General features: G+C 42.9%; 1 protein-coding gene across 1 annotated transcript in view; it reads right to left on the bottom strand.

Annotated features, from left to right (window-relative positions):
- Positions 1 to 15,721, bottom strand: part of LOC115138845 (nesprin-1-like) — a 195,657-nt gene that overhangs the window by 127,137 nt on the left and 52,799 nt on the right. The window contains 17 exon segments of the mRNA XM_065025814.1: positions 2,730 to 2,888; positions 3,133 to 3,267; positions 4,731 to 4,895; positions 5,164 to 5,322; positions 6,048 to 6,215; positions 6,433 to 6,576; positions 7,009 to 7,161; positions 7,436 to 7,600; positions 7,905 to 8,107; positions 8,657 to 8,753; positions 9,013 to 9,181; positions 9,569 to 9,681; positions 9,924 to 10,088; positions 11,625 to 11,762; positions 13,083 to 13,190; positions 14,945 to 15,054; positions 15,657 to 15,721. The exon segment at positions 15,657 to 15,721 is cut by the window's right edge and continues 132 nt beyond it. Of these exon segments, the coding sequence (XP_064881886.1) occupies positions 2,730 to 2,888; positions 3,133 to 3,267; positions 4,731 to 4,895; positions 5,164 to 5,322; positions 6,048 to 6,215; positions 6,433 to 6,576; positions 7,009 to 7,161; positions 7,436 to 7,600; positions 7,905 to 8,107; positions 8,657 to 8,753; positions 9,013 to 9,181; positions 9,569 to 9,681; positions 9,924 to 10,088; positions 11,625 to 11,762; positions 13,083 to 13,190; positions 14,945 to 15,054; positions 15,657 to 15,721 (2,416 nt within the window).

Raw genomic sequence — 15,721 nt, 5'->3', positions numbered from 1 at the left:
GAAAATAAGTATTTGGTCAATAAAAAAAGTTTCTCAATACTTTGTTATATACCCTTTGTTGGGAATGACAGAGGTCAAATGTTTTCTGTAAGTCTTCACAAGGTTCCTACTTACAAAGCATGTAGAGGTCTGTAATTTTTTATCATAGGTACACTTCAACTGCGAGAGACGAAATCTAAAACAAAAATCCAGAAAATCACATTGTATGATTTTTAAGTAATTAATTTGCATTTTATTGCATGACATAAGTATTTGATCACCTACCAACCAGTAAGAATTCCGGCTCTCACAGACCTGTTAGTTTTTCTTTAAGAAGCCCTCCTGTTCTCCACTCATTACCTGTATTAACTGCAACTGTTTGAACTCGTTACCTGTATAAAAGACACTTGTCCACACACTCAATCAAACAGACTCCAACCTCTCCACAATGGCCAATACCAGAGAGCTGTGTAAGGACATCAGGGATACAATTGTAGACCTGCACAAGGCTGGGATGGGCTACAGGACAATAGGCAAGCAGCTTGGTGAGAAGGCAACAACTGTTGGCGCAATTATTAGAAAATGGAAGAAGTTCAAGATGACGGTCAATCACCCTCGGTCTGGGGCTCCATGCGAGATCTCATCTCGTGGGGCATCAATGATCATGAGGAAGGTGAGGGATCAGCCCAGAACTACACGGCAGGACCTGGTCAATGACCTGAAGAGAGCTGGGACCACAGTCTTAAAGAAACCCATTAGTAACACACTACGCCGTCATGGATTAAAATCGTGCAGCGCACGCAAGGTCCCCCTGCTCAAGCCAGCGCATGTCCAGGCCCGTCTGAAGTTTGCCAATGACCATCTGGATGATCCAGAGGGGGAATGGGAGAAGGTCATGATGAGACAAAAATAGAGCTTTTTGGTCTAAACTCCACTTGCCATGTTTGGAGGAAGAAGAAGGATGAGTACAACCCCAATAACACCATTCCAACCGTGAAGCATGGAGGTGGAAACATCATTCTTTGGGGATAATTTTCTGCAAAGGGGACAGGACGACTGCACCGTATTGAGGGGAGGATGGATGGGGCCATGTATCGCAAGATCTTGGCCAACAACCTACTTCCCTCAGTAAGAGCTTTGAAGATGGGTCGTGGCTGGGTCTTCCAGCATTACAACGACCCGAAACACACAGCCAGGGCAACTAAGGAGTGGCTCCGTAAGATGCATCTCAAGGTCCTGAACCTAATAGAAAATCTTTGGAGGGAGCTGAAAGTCCGTATTGCCCAGCGACAGCCCCGAAACCTGAAGGATCCTGAGAAGGTCTGTATGGAGGAGTGGGCCAAAATCCCTGCTGCAGTGTGTGCAAACCTGGTCAAGAACAACAGGAAACGTATGATCTCTGTAATTGCAAACAAAGGTTTCTGTACCAAATATTATGTTCTGCTTTTCTGATGTATCAAATACTTACAATAAAATGCAAATTCATTACTTAAAAATCATACAATGTGATTTTCTGGATTTTTGTTTTAGATTCCATCTCTCACAGTTGAAGTGTACCTATGATCAAAATTACAGACCTCTACATGCTTTGTAAGAAGGAAAACCTGCAAAATCTGCAGTGTCTCAAAAACTTCTCCCCACTGTATATTCAATGTGCGGGACAAAATTGAGGCTATGATTAAGAAGTTAGAGCTCTTCTCTGTCTGCATTAACTAGGACAACACACAGGTCTTTCCATCATTATATCAGTTTTTGTGTGCAAATGAACTCAAGCTTACTGACAATGTCAAATGTAATATAGCGAAGCACCTGAGTGAGTTGGGTGCGCAATTAAGCAGGTACTTTTCCGAAACGGACGACACAAACAACTGGATTCGTTATCCCTTTCATTCCCTGCCTCCAGTCCACTTACCAATATCTGAACAAGAGAGACTCATTGAAATTGCAACAAACGGTTGTGAAAATTGAATTTAATCAGAAGCCACTGCCAGATTTCTGGATTGGGCTGCACTCAGAGTATCCTGCCGTGGCAAATCGCGCTGTTAAGACACTGATGCCCTTTGCAACCGCATACCTATGTGAAAGTGGATTCTCGGCCCTCACTAGCATGAAAACTAAATACAGACACAGGCTGTGTAGAAAATGATTTAAGACTGAGACTTTCTCCAATTCAACCCAACATTGCAGAGTTTTGAGCATCCTTTCAAGAACACCCTTCTCATTAACCTGTGGTGAGTTATTCACAATTTTCGATTAACAAATAAGGTTTTACATGTAAGATGGTTAAATAAAGAGCAACATTATTGATTATTATTATATTATTATTTGTGCCCTGGTACTATAAGAGCTCTTTGTCACTTCCCACGAGCCGGGTTGTGACAAAAACTCACCCTCATTCTTATGTTTAATAAATGTATTGTATAGTGTGTGTGTGGCAGGCTTACAATGATGGCAAAAAACAACATTTGAGAGTGCGCTGACCCTGGTGCTAGAGGGGGTACGCAGCTGGAGGTTGAATGTTTGAAGGGGTATGGGACTATAAAAACCACTGGGCTAGATAATGTGATCATGGCAAAGTAAACTCAGTTGCACCATGGAATGACCGATAGAGACTACAGCCATCACTCCTATCAGTTCAGGATAGAGACCACAGCCATCACTCCTATCAGATCAGGATAGAGAGCATCACCATCACTCATATCAGATCAGGATAGATACCACAGCCATCAACCTGACACAGCTAGTCTCACCCTGTGTTCCTTGATCAGCCTCTCACTCCCCATGCCAACCAGGTGTCTGTTCTCTCTGGTCAGCTCTGACTGACACTCCTGCATGGAGACCATTAGCTTGCTCCGTTCCACCTCTACCTTCAGATGAAGCAGGTGGTAGGGAGCCTCTGTCTGGACATCCTGAGAGAGGGAGTTAGGAACTCTTTCAGTCTCACTCTTAACCTGAAAATATTATATTACTATAGGATAAAAACAAGATGTGACAGTCATATGACTATTCAGGACCGACAAAGTGCACAAGACATTGAAGGGGAATGTGATAAGAATACTTGGATCTTGGAACTGTGAAAATAGAATAGTTCTACAATTGAAGGCTTTGAATGATTATGCTAGTACATTACCTTTCTGTCAACATGGCACTAACCTTCCAGTGTGTGTGCAGTTTCCTGACTGTCTCCTGCAGACTCTGCTGCTCCTCCCTAGGCACTGTGTCTGTCAGTTCATCACAGGTCTTCAGGAACGCTTCGAGGACCTGCTGGTCCAGCTGCCCAAAGAACTCCTGCAAACATTGACAGAGATGTCTCACTGAGATTGTGGGGGGAAATGAACTATATTCTGATAATCCGACCAATTGAACATATGCGGTGGTACTTATGAATATGATGTCTGTTCGGTTGTCATCTGAGATATTCTCATCAATGATAAGATGACATAAACTCTACAGTGGAAAGTCTACACATCAGAGTTATCGGATTCACGTGGAATTGTTGTTCAATTTAAATGTTTGAATATTAAATTATTTGTGATCTGATAAAATGTGATTTTAGCTTCTAAAATGTGAGAATTGGGTTTTTATAAGGTTAGGGCTCTGCTCAATCAGTGGCCCGCCCCTGTGAAGGGACATGGGCTATAAAAAAAATCAATCACACCCTCCTCTCCCTTCCTATATAAAGCCTTGACGACAATATAACCTCCTGTTCCGAGGATGTGTGGACGACGGTCCGATATCAGAATGGTTCAGATAATAACTACAGAACGAAGCCAACATCAGCGTGAGCTTTGGTTGCGAATGGTATGAACTTTGAACTCTTATTCACTACAGAAGTGAAACCTCCTAGCCGTTGAGTTAGCAACAGCAGCTGCAAACGCAGGTTAGGAAGGAACAGACAGAGTATTCCGTCTACCACACAACGACGTTACTACAACGTATTAAATTTACCAGCAGAGACATTATTCAAAGGACAAAGGACTTGGTTGGGCAACACTGCCTTCCATCTACCACCAACCTACCGAAGCGGAGCTCAGATTAAATATTTATTGCATTTTCCTTTTCCAAATGGGCGGTAATTTAGAATGCATAAGATACTGTATTTACGATAGCACAGCTCCGCCCTTTGTTCCTCAGTCTTCCTGCTCTTTCACTCAAACCCAGCCCCTTTTCTTTTGTGTAACAAGCTGTCATATCTGATCCGCCCGCTAGGGACGTTTTCCTTTATGACGTAATTTGTAATCAAGTTATGATTAATTATGTGTATGTGTAATTCTGTGTGATTAGTTAGGTATTTAGTAAATAAATAATTAAACCCAATTTTGTATTGCTGAATCAACTTGTTAGCCAGGGTTCGTGACGATAACCAAGAATTTACAACTTTCAGATGAGACTGAATTAAGGTGACGATTAATATTGACTGCTATTGATGTAAAATATTACTAGGTCTTTAAGAGTTTATTGGGAAGATAACAGCTCTATAAATATTATTTTGTGGTGCCCCGACTCTCTAGTTCATTACATTTACATGATTAGCTCAATCAGGTAATATTAATATTAATTACGGATAAATTATTTTATAGAATAGCATGTCATATCACTTAATCCGGCATAGCCAAAGACACGACACTAACCTGGTCCAGATCTGTTGTGCTACACAGCCAAGTCCTATGGTCATTGTCAGATCTGGATTGTCCAGATAAAATACAGTCTAAAACTATGGTCCTAGCCATGATGCAAGCTTTTGCTCTTACCGTGTGTTTTTTTAGCAGTTCTTCTGGGTTGCCTCTCTCATTTAGAAAAGCCTGAGCGACTTTCAGCACCTTCTCCAGCTCGCCACGGGACTCATCAAACCTCTTCATTAAGCTGCTGTTGACCTCCACGTGATTCTTCCACTCAGTAGACTCGTTGATCATTGCCTGTGATACACAAATACAGACATACTCACAAGCAATTCTCATCACCCAACACACAACTGTCCTTCACACAAGTTATTTTGAATTGATGTGAACTGAACATGCGCTAGAAGGCAGCTACGTCATTCTGTCTTCTTTACATTATTATCCTCTGTCAAAGCCCCATGATTGATTGGTTGGTTGATTGATTGATTGATGTTCCCTCCTTCAATCATTTACACTATCAAACTGTTACACACAACCCATTAAGCGTTGTGTTATGGTACTGTACCTGTGAGGAGGCCTGGAGGTCGGCGACTCTCTTCTGCAGCAGGGCCATGTCCAGGTGCTGTAGGGTCTTACTGCTGTCCAGGGTTCTCTGGACACTCTGATGGTTATTCTCTATCACAGTCAGACACTTCTTACAGCTCTGGGTGAAGGTCACCAGCTCCTGGAGAAAGAGGAGGCAGTGAAGTGTGAAGAGACATTGTGTTACTAAGAATCAGTGTGTGGGCAGGTAGCCTAGCGTTAGGCAGGTAGCGGTTGAGACCTTTGGGCCAGTAACCGAAAGGTTGCTGGTTCGAATCCCAGAGCCGACCAGGTGAAAAATCTGCAGGTGTGCTCTTGAGCAAGGCACTTAACCCTAATTGCTCCTGTAAGTTGCTCTGGATATGAGCGTCTGCTAAATGACTAAAACGTTAAATTCTTGACTTGGACTGAAATAGGTTCTGATACTCGTTTTAGGTGCTGGTACTGTTTATATTTAGGAGCAGGATCTCCACAATACTTTTGAGCTAATATTATATAAGAGGAACAGGAGCTCAAGCAGTAGAACATTTGAGGTGCCAGTTTTCAGCTCCGGTGAGCTCCTAGCCAAGTCAAACACTGCTAATAATGACATAATGGGTCAACTAAGCAGCATGACGTTCAATTAAAAGATAAATTCACAGTTACTACCTGTAGGTGATTCATGTATAAAATGTATCTACAATAGAACAAGTCCGTCTAATATTGTTGTATGAAAGGCAAGTAACAGTAACTCAACCAAATCCAAACTCTAACCATCCTCCATGCAGTTTCCTCTCTCGTTGCATTCAACCCCTGATCAATCTGTGTTTAGTTGAATACACTGATTGTAAGTCACTCTGGATAAGAATGTGTGATGTAATGTGTCACCTGGCATTTCTGTTTGAAGTCCCCGTGGGCCTCAGAGTCCCTGGAGCAAGTGATGCAGCTGGCCTTCTCCAGGGCCTGGTAGAACCCTGTGATGTTCTTCTCCATCTCCTCCAGAGCAGGCAGCAGGGACTGGGCATCCCGTAGCAGCGGCAGAGACCGCTCCTTTATCTGATGGGAGGAGGACAGTGGGTAGGAGGTCATGGGGGTAATGCCATCTGGAGCGGACTATACTAAAGATGGCTGGTCAGAAAGTCAATGTGATGACGTGGAAAACTGATAGGATTTGCAAAAAGTCATCAACATATGGGCATTGTCTTTTTGTTTTTAACCAACTTTTAACCTAAGAATTCAAACAGAAACAGGTGAGATGGAGATGGATGGTCACCTTGCTCATCTCCTCCTTGATAGAAGCCATGGCAGCCAGCATGGTAGAGACCTCCTCCGCGGGCGTGTCTTTGATCAGCAGCTGGGCGGTGCGGCTGGCTGTCTTACAGGCTGCCTCCATGGCCGGGACCTTGTTCTTGATGTCCTGGAAGGATGTAGTGAATATAGATCAAACATGGGTACTCTTTTCCTTACTTTTACCAAGGCCCGTATTCACAAAGGCGTCTCAGAGTAGCTGCTGATCTCGGATCAGTTTTTTTATTTTTTTATTTTACCTTTATTTAACTAGGCAAGTCAGTTAAGAACAAATTCTTATTTTCAATGACGGCCTAGGAACAGTGGGTTAACTGCCTGTTCAGGGGCAGAACGACAGATTTGTACCTTGTCAGCTCGGTTTTGCGCTTTTAGATCAGAATTAATCAAATGACAGGGAGGACCTGATTGTAGAGCAGCACCTCTATTCTGAAATGCTTAGTGAATATGTGATTGATAGACATCGTAACACTGTGAGCCAAGCTGAACACTTTATAGAGAGTTCATTCAAGTTTGATAGAAAAGCCCTGTGTACGTTCTGTACCTCAACATCTTGAACGAATGTCCTGACGTTCAAGAAGGACACTTGGACAGGGGCAGTCATCTTGTCATTGGTTGCATCCATAAAAGTTTTGAGAGTAGCGATACAGTCCTGATAGTCCTGCTTCCACTTGTCCACCTCGTCCACTCTAGCATACTGCCATGGAAACAGAGGAGCAGGGAATAATAATGATGACAAGCTTTTCTTTATGATTTGAGCTGTGCTTATAAAGTGATGCAGAGATATTTTATGACACCCGAGTTTCACAGCCTAAGAATTGTATCTATATAGTGGTTAGCCCTGAGGCATGGCTGTAGGCTCCTATGGCATCTAGGAGTCCACAGCCATGTTTCAGGGCCAATCGTGTGGGATGCTTCTTAATAATCATAATCTAGGTGTGCAGAAAACAGGAGATGTTAAACTAATTTACATGTTTGACTTTAACAAACAGCTCCCTCCACCTCCCGTTGAGAATGAGCAGCTGCTGCTTCAGGTCTCTGGAGACGGTCTCATCGCACGTCTCAATCAGGAAGTTCCCTGCATCGTTCATGTCCAGGTGCTGCTGGATCCAGTGGGGAAGGTTCCGGAAGAAGTCCTGGGGGGGAGAAGAGAAAAACTCAAACTCTACACAATTGATAGCAACAGTTTGTAAATGTAGAAGATTATTTAAAGGGGCCAACAGTCAGTGTCTACACAGTAAGGAAGAGTATGTAGGCTCAGCGCTTCACAGGCAATGATGTCCCATAGAGCACATCAATCCAATAAGAAGAAGGGAAAGGGAGGTAAAAATGTAAACTGAGATTATCTTTATTCCATGTCCACAATGGTCAAACCATCAGCTGTTGACATGGACTAAATATATGTTTTGGTCTTCCCGATACGTTTAGCCTCATGCTCACCCGTTTGTCATTCTCTGACTGGTTGAGCATCTGCTCTGCGTCCTCCAGCCAGGCCTGCAGTCCGGCCACCGTACTGCTGTACTTCTCCCAGTTAGAGATGACCTCCTCCAGCATGCTACGGACGCTACGCACCTCCACCGACAGGTTCCTCCACTGGGCCGACGCATCCGACAGGAACTTACCCACACCCTCCGCTTCCTCAGCTGGAAAGAAACACAATGTAATTAGGTCGCTCTTCAACATGACATATCATTTTTTTGTGGTTTACTGGGTCACCTCCTAAATTACTCAAGATCTTATTAAAAGAGCCCAATAGAGTGAAGTTTCGAGGCCCTTGAATACATAAATCAAGACAGTAAGGAATTTTCATTTGCAGTGTTTCACATTCAAAGACCTACTGTGAGTATTTGTTACTGTATCATGCAAAGAGTTATTGTCTTACAGGTAATTGTCTTTGAGGAGGAATATAGAGTAGTTAGTAAGCAGACAGGCACTGTGATGTTATATCAGATTTCTTGGATTTTTAGTCAGACCAGTGAACTACTAGTGCACAGTCAATCGAAGGCTAGCGTGGGCACCATGTTACATATTGTTCATCAGTACCAAATGAATCTAAACTTACCTTTCTTACAGATCTTAATGCCTAGAATTTCAAATCAACAGTTATTTATGTATGTGTTCCCTCTCTGACAGACAATACAATCAATCAAATTACATCTGAGATAAAACAAGGAAAAGAAAAACAATCTTACATGAACCATCAGACTTGACGTAGACATCTGCAGATTGCCTGAGTGCCTTAAATGTTGTCTCATACTGTTCGAAGAACATGTGTCCCTCGATGAAGGTCTATTGGGAATGATGGTGAGATTAGCATGGAATTATCATGAGGATAGAATTGGAACAATATCCATGGAAATGTTATGGCCAGAAATGTACGCTGTCTAGGTCCACAAACTTAGCTTGGTGGTCCTAGATCAGTTTGTGATGTCTTGCCAACTCCTATGGTCATTGTCATGTCAAACATTAGGTTGGCTAAACAGCACAAACAGATCTGGACCACCTGGCTACCACAAACCAGTAGCAACGAATGAAAAGGTCAACTCACAACGTAGCTCTGTAGCAGTAGTTCCACAGAGTCACGGCGGCCATATTTGATGATCCAGGACTTGAGCTTGGACTCAGCCAGGATGAGAAACGCCATCAGACGGTACTTGATCTCCCAGAATTCCAGTTTGATCAGGTGGGCATAAGATGATGTGGACACGTAATTGAATCTGTTGTAAAAAGTAGAAGATCAATCAATATTCTGATCAAACTGATCAATCTTATCTCATTTAAAGGGATACTTTGGGATTTTGTCAATGAAGTCAGATGAACATATGGATAACATTTTTATGTCTCTGCAACCAGTATGGAGGAAGATAGAGTTAGTTACGCAAGTCAATTCTAACTAGCATTAGCGCAATGACTGAAGTCTATGGTATCTACTAGCATGCTAACGCTAGTATACATGAGTTCATGTCATATTTATCCCAGATATGTTTGTGCTGTCTTGTCAATTTATGTTTGTCAAGTCAACGACCATTGGATTTGGGACCAGGCTAAAATTGTCCAGACATTAGTGTAAACACTGAGATAGAGTTGACTGAAGGAGGACTGACCTTTCAGCCATGTCTTGGAGATGTTCAGGGGGGACAGGGACCCCGTTTACTGATCTTTCTCGGTGGATCTGCTGGAACGTCTGTTTGTGGGACTCCAAGTTCTTCAGGATCTCCTGCAACACACAAATGCCCATATCCACAGTCAGACACGTGCACATACACAGTAGATAACAAACCATGTGAGTTCTCATTTAGACTCTAAAAATAAAATTGTTAGTTGTTATGTAAAAATTGTCAGTTGTTTTATGTAACCAACAAAATCACAAATTGTCGGATTTTCAGTACCTTCTTACTAGGCCTACCCAAGGATAGTTTTACACCCATGTGGATTACTGGATCTGCTCTTGTTGAATACCTTGTGCTGTTCCAGCTTCCTCTGGATCACATTGGCTGTCTCTTCATGGGCTTGTTGGATGGGAATCTCCTCTCTCTGGGCGATCTCAGCTCGATGCAGCAAGGCTCCGATCACCCCCAGGGGGCCAGGCAACGACTTATCCAGATGGATGTGCCAGTCCAGGAGCTAATAAAGGTATATATTACATATCCTAAGTCTTTGAGCAGGTGCTGTTTATCAAAATTATTTCAGCAAAATTTGGGAAAAAGAGACTCTGCACACTGAAATCTATGCTTCCATGTGGGTTATTAGTGACACATTTGTCTCAGGTCTTCTTCAGGTCCCCAATCCAAGAGGCAGGTTGGCATTCATTGTCATGAATCTTGCGGTGGAGGCAGCTCTGCAGAGTGGTCACTACCTGGCACAGTCACAACGTCATCAAATCTGATTTTAAACCTAACCTTAACCACACTGCGAACACTAATGCCTAACCCTAACTTTAATTTAAGACCAAAAAGCACATTTTTGTCTTCATACATTTTCTACAAAATAGACTATTTGGATTTTGCAGCAGGCCTTTCTAGCGGAAATCACTCAGTTTTGCCTCTCGGACAAGATTCATGACAAACCATGTCAACCATGACAAACCATAAGTCCAAGACCTGAAATAGACATCCATTACAGCCAGAACAGCCAGTACAACCAACCATTAGCATGAACCACACTGTTCGAAAAGCAGATGGTGGGCAAAAATCATCCACTCCAGATCACAGTGGTGTTCTGCTCTCAAACAAACTATTAGAGAATAGTCTATCAACTGAACAAAACCCACTCTGTTCCACTCTCTTCAAAACTCTCCACCCCTCTTAATGAGCACTCATTCAAAGGCTTGCGCCTCACTGAACACTCATTCAGTTTATTATGAAAGCTACAATTCTGGGGACCCATTCTTCCTTGCAAGGGCAAGTATTAGTCTAACTAATAAACACACAGAAAATTACAAGTCTACAGGACACGAATAACAATTTCCTATTGACAGGTTATTGTCTATTTATAATGCTGTCTTCAGGCCTGTTTCCCAGACAGAGATAAAGCCTAGTCCTCGACTAAAAAACTAGTTCAATGGAGATTCTCCATAGAGTATGCTTTTTAATCCAGAACTACATTAGGTTTAACTCAGAACTACAGTAGGATTAATCCTGAACTACAGTAGGATTAATCTAGAATTAGTGCAGGATTAATCCAGAACTACAGTTAGATTAATCCAGAACTGCAGTACATTTAATCCAGTAATAAAATGGATTAATCCAGAACTACAGTAGGATAAATCCAGAACTACAGTAGGATTAATCCAGAACTACAGTAGGATTATAATCCAGAACTACAGTAGGATTATAATCCAGAACTACAGTAGGATTATAATCCAGAACTACAGTAGGATTAATCCAGAACTACAGTAGAATTATAATCCAGAACTACAGTAGGATTATAATCCAGAACTACAGTAGAATTATAATCCAGAACTACAGTAGGATTAATCTGTGTCTCTGAGTCTGGCCCATAGATTATGTGAAGGTGTCAGACAGTGTTACTGCACCCTATTTGGGATGGTTGTGAAGAAACCTGGTGGAATATTGATGTACATAAGAGTTGGCTAAAGGACATGCAGCATGGATCAGACTAGTTGTGCAGGGGTCCACAGACAGTTATACACTGACTCACTGTGCTAGAGATGTGTTCCCACGCCTGCTTGACCAGGGCCTGGTCTACAGACAACTTTCCATCTTTGTGTACCGGCTGCAGCAGCGGCTCTGTCTGCTTCATCTTTATCTCATACTGCACACGGAAACTCTTGAAGCCCTGAAGCAAAGTAGAAACACGAGTATTAGAGGTGCTTCAACCAATATTCCCTCAAAAACATTTTGGCACTGAGCAAATTTCAGGTCTGCTGAGCGCAAACTTGAACGTTGTGAAAATTCTGTGCACCTTCCAGCGTGCGTTTACTGTGAACCCTGAGGCTGTACCCACTTTGAGTTACAGTTTTAACAGCTGCCAAGAACGCTACTGTGGCTATTTGATCATAATGTAGGTCTACTAGAGTGGCCTACCATCAAAAACAATGGAGAACATGCATCCCATAACATTGAAACATGGAAATACTATATCTGTTCTACCATTCAGCCTATAGTAGCAGTCCATGTTTGGTGTTCAATGTAGGCCTACATTCCATGAGACTTGAAAGAAACTTGCAGGGTTTGACATTAACCTGTTTATCCACTTGTCCTCCAGACAAGGAGGTGATTGAAAATGTTGTGTTGTTTGATGCAAGAAAACACTTTATACCATTATTATACCATTATTATACCATTATTATAGAGAATCAGACAAATGATGCTACCTTCTGCCCATTGGCTACTTAGCTTATTCAAGCCTCTTTCAAAATACAATACTGCCCCTTTATGACAAAAATAAGCTGTTTACCTGACTCGCTTTTCAAAGATGTCTAGAAATGTACAAATGTTTTGTGCCCTACTGCTGACTACACATTATCTATAACTGGGCTAATAACCTACTATGCAATAGAATCCTACACCAATGCATTTTGTCTACAACAAAATATCTTGCATAGTTAGTTTTGCAAACTAAGTCTTGCATAGTTCGTTTTGTTTCGGAATGTTATATTGAAAGTAGTCAATATTGCGTCGATTGGGTCAACATTTTCCACAGTAAAGGGAATCGTTGATAGTGTTAACTAACAGGGAAAGCTCTAGAAAGTTGAGTGAAGTTCAATCTCATGCTTCTCTCTGTGGGCTGATATTTCTTCTATGCCCCAGTCCCCGGGGAGCTGTGCGGCAGTCATGGGGCTACTTCGCGCCCTCCCGCAACTTAGAGGAAACATTGGTTACGGAACCTTCAACCTTCATGTATATAACACATGAAACACACGGCTGTCAGATATGGGCTGTTCTTAATAGTCGTTCCTTGATTCCCAGTGCCTTCTCTCCACCTCAGCGAGGACATGAGCATACAAGAAATTCAGGAAAGATAATTGAGAGTCTTGTGGAGTTTTATGGAGCGATGTCACCTCCCTCTTCACCCCCTGGTGACCTGGTACTTAATCTATCGTAATATTAGCCAGCTACATGTTGTTTGAGATGTGGTTATTGGTTCCAAGATTACCTGGTACTTGTCGGTGATGTTGCCCTCTGCCCCCTGCACTTGCATCACGTCTCTCTCCAACTGTTCCAGCCACACCTTCAGCTCCCTCAGAACCTTCCGTTCTTCTCTCTGTAACAAGTCATATTCCGGTTATACAATGCATCATCACTCATCCTCCCTCAACCCCAACAGAGTTCCCAATAAACAACATCATGTGGAACTACTCCTTCCAAATTCAATTCCAGTACTACAGCAAATAAGATTCAAAGAGGAAGTCACAGGAGTCTCTGTCAAACATACCTGGAGAATTTGCTCTATATCTTGAGGAACATACTATCCAGGATAGCAAGCCACATGAAGAGATGCAAACAGCACAGAAAGGCATTAGTGGCAGAGAGAGAGCGCAAAAGCAGAGATAAAACTGTACACTGTAGGCAGACACTACACTACACAGCACCATGGCATGGATGGACTTACCTGTAGGTTTGGGATAGAGGGTGAAAAAGTTGAAATGTAGCTAAGAAGCAGCTTCAAATGCCACAGGAACGATAACATAGGCAGAGAGATGGAGTGATGGAGTGAGTGGCATGACAGAGAGATGGAGAGATGGAGTGATGGAGAGATGGAGAGATTAAGTGATGGAGTGATGGAGAGATGGAGTGATTGAGAGATGGAGTGATGGAGGATTGGGGAGATGGAGTGATGGAGTGATGGAGAGATGGAGTGAGTGGCATGACAGAGAGATGGAGAGAGTGGCATGACAGAGAGATAGAGAGATGAAGTGATGGAGAGATGGAGTGATGGAGAGATGGAGTGATGGAGAGATGGAGTGAGGGGCATGACAGAGAGATGGAGAGAGTGGCATGACAGAGAGATAGAGTGATGGAGTGATGGAGTGATGGAGTGATGGAGATATGGAGAGATGGAGTGAGGGGCATGACAGAGAGATGGAGTGAGGGGCATGACAGAGAGATGGAGAGATAGCGATATGGAGTGAGTGGCATGACAGAGAGATGGAGAGATGGAGTGAGTGGCATGACAGAGAGATGGAGAGATAGCAAGATGGAGTGAGTGGCATGACAGAGAGATGGAGAGATGGAGTGAGTGGCATGACAGAGAGATGGAGAGATGGAGTGAGTGGCATGACAGAGAGATAGCGAGATGGAGTGAGTGGCATGACAGAGAGATGGAGAGATAGCGAGATGGAGTGAGTGGCATGACAGAGAGATGGAGAGATGGAGTGAGTGGCATGACAGAGAGATAGCGAGATGGAGTGAGTGGCATGACAGAGAGATAGAGAGATAGCGAGATGGAGTGAATGGCATGACAGAGAGATGGGGTGAGTGGCATGACAGAGAGATGGAGAGATGGAGTGAGTGGCATGACAGAGAGATAGCGAGATGGAGTGAGTGGCATGACAGAGAGATGGAGAGATAGCGAGATGGAGTGAGTGGCATGACAGAGAGATGGAGAGATGGAGAGATGACAGGAGTAGCGAGATGGGTATGACAGAGAGATAGCGAGATGGAGTGAGTGGCATGACAGAGAGATGGAGAGATAGCGAGATGGAGTGAGTGGCATGACAGAGAGATGGAGAGATAGCGAGATGGAGTGAATGGCATGACAATGAGATGAAGTGATGGAGAGAGTGAGAGAGTGTATTACATAACACACAATGAGGAAAGTAAGATGATTGATGAGTTCATGCAATGATAAAAAGAAAAATAAGAAAAACAAGAATACAGTAGCAAAAACAAGAATACCATAGCAAAATCAAGAATACAAACACAGATTAAAGTACATAAAGCATTACAACACAACACTGAGTTTGCCAATGCCAATACAGTCTTAGACTCAGGACTTCAGTGAATATAGTTAGGTACCTCTTCTCCCTGTCCATCTGTCTCAGAGTGGTGGGGGTTGGGATAGTGCTTGAGGAACTGAGCAACATATGTCATGATGGACTTCTCATCCGGTTTATCTACATCCACGTCTGCAGAGGAAGACAGAGAGAGAGAGGCCGGTGTCACTAGTAGCAATAGCAACTCAACACTGACATCAGGGCTATCCATCCAGCCAGGAAACTAGTCATGTCAATGAAGTACCATGTCTGTACGCTCCTTCAGAATAGCATGTCACTTGTTGTCATTCCCAAATGATGCATTTGATTTGGTTTGACACGTGTTCCCCGAAGGAGGATAGGTTTAGCATTTACTCTGACACTCTGATATCTAATCATAAATGTTTGCTCTCATCTCCATCTCCGGCCTGATAATTGTAAAGGGCCATGATAAAAACAGAAAGGTTTATTGCCGCAGAGCTGCTGTCTGCATCCTTATCTCCAGACCTATCAACAACACATTCATGAAATGAAAACCCATTAAAAAAAACACACATTGCGTAATCTTCATCAAAACTTGAAATGTATTTCATACAGTTCTGTTGGAATTACACAGTTCAAGATAGAAGAGAAGTGGAGATGCATTGTTGCTGCCCTATACACCAACCAGAGCAACGGGGATGAGTGAGGGAGTGTGAGCTTATTTTGACAAAGCTATTTATTTTTCATTATAAATAGATGGGTAGAGGTGGAACCTTCTGGGTCCAGTAGGCGTGGTATGCCCAGCTCGTTCTCGGCCAATGAGAAGGCTTCCTCCAGA

Source organism: Oncorhynchus nerka, linkage group LG12, assembly GCF_034236695.1.
Source record: "Oncorhynchus nerka isolate Pitt River linkage group LG12, Oner_Uvic_2.0, whole genome shotgun sequence".
Classification (NCBI taxonomy): Eukaryota; Metazoa; Chordata; class Actinopteri; order Salmoniformes; family Salmonidae; genus Oncorhynchus; species Oncorhynchus nerka.
This window is presented reverse-complemented; position numbering and strand designations above follow the sequence as displayed.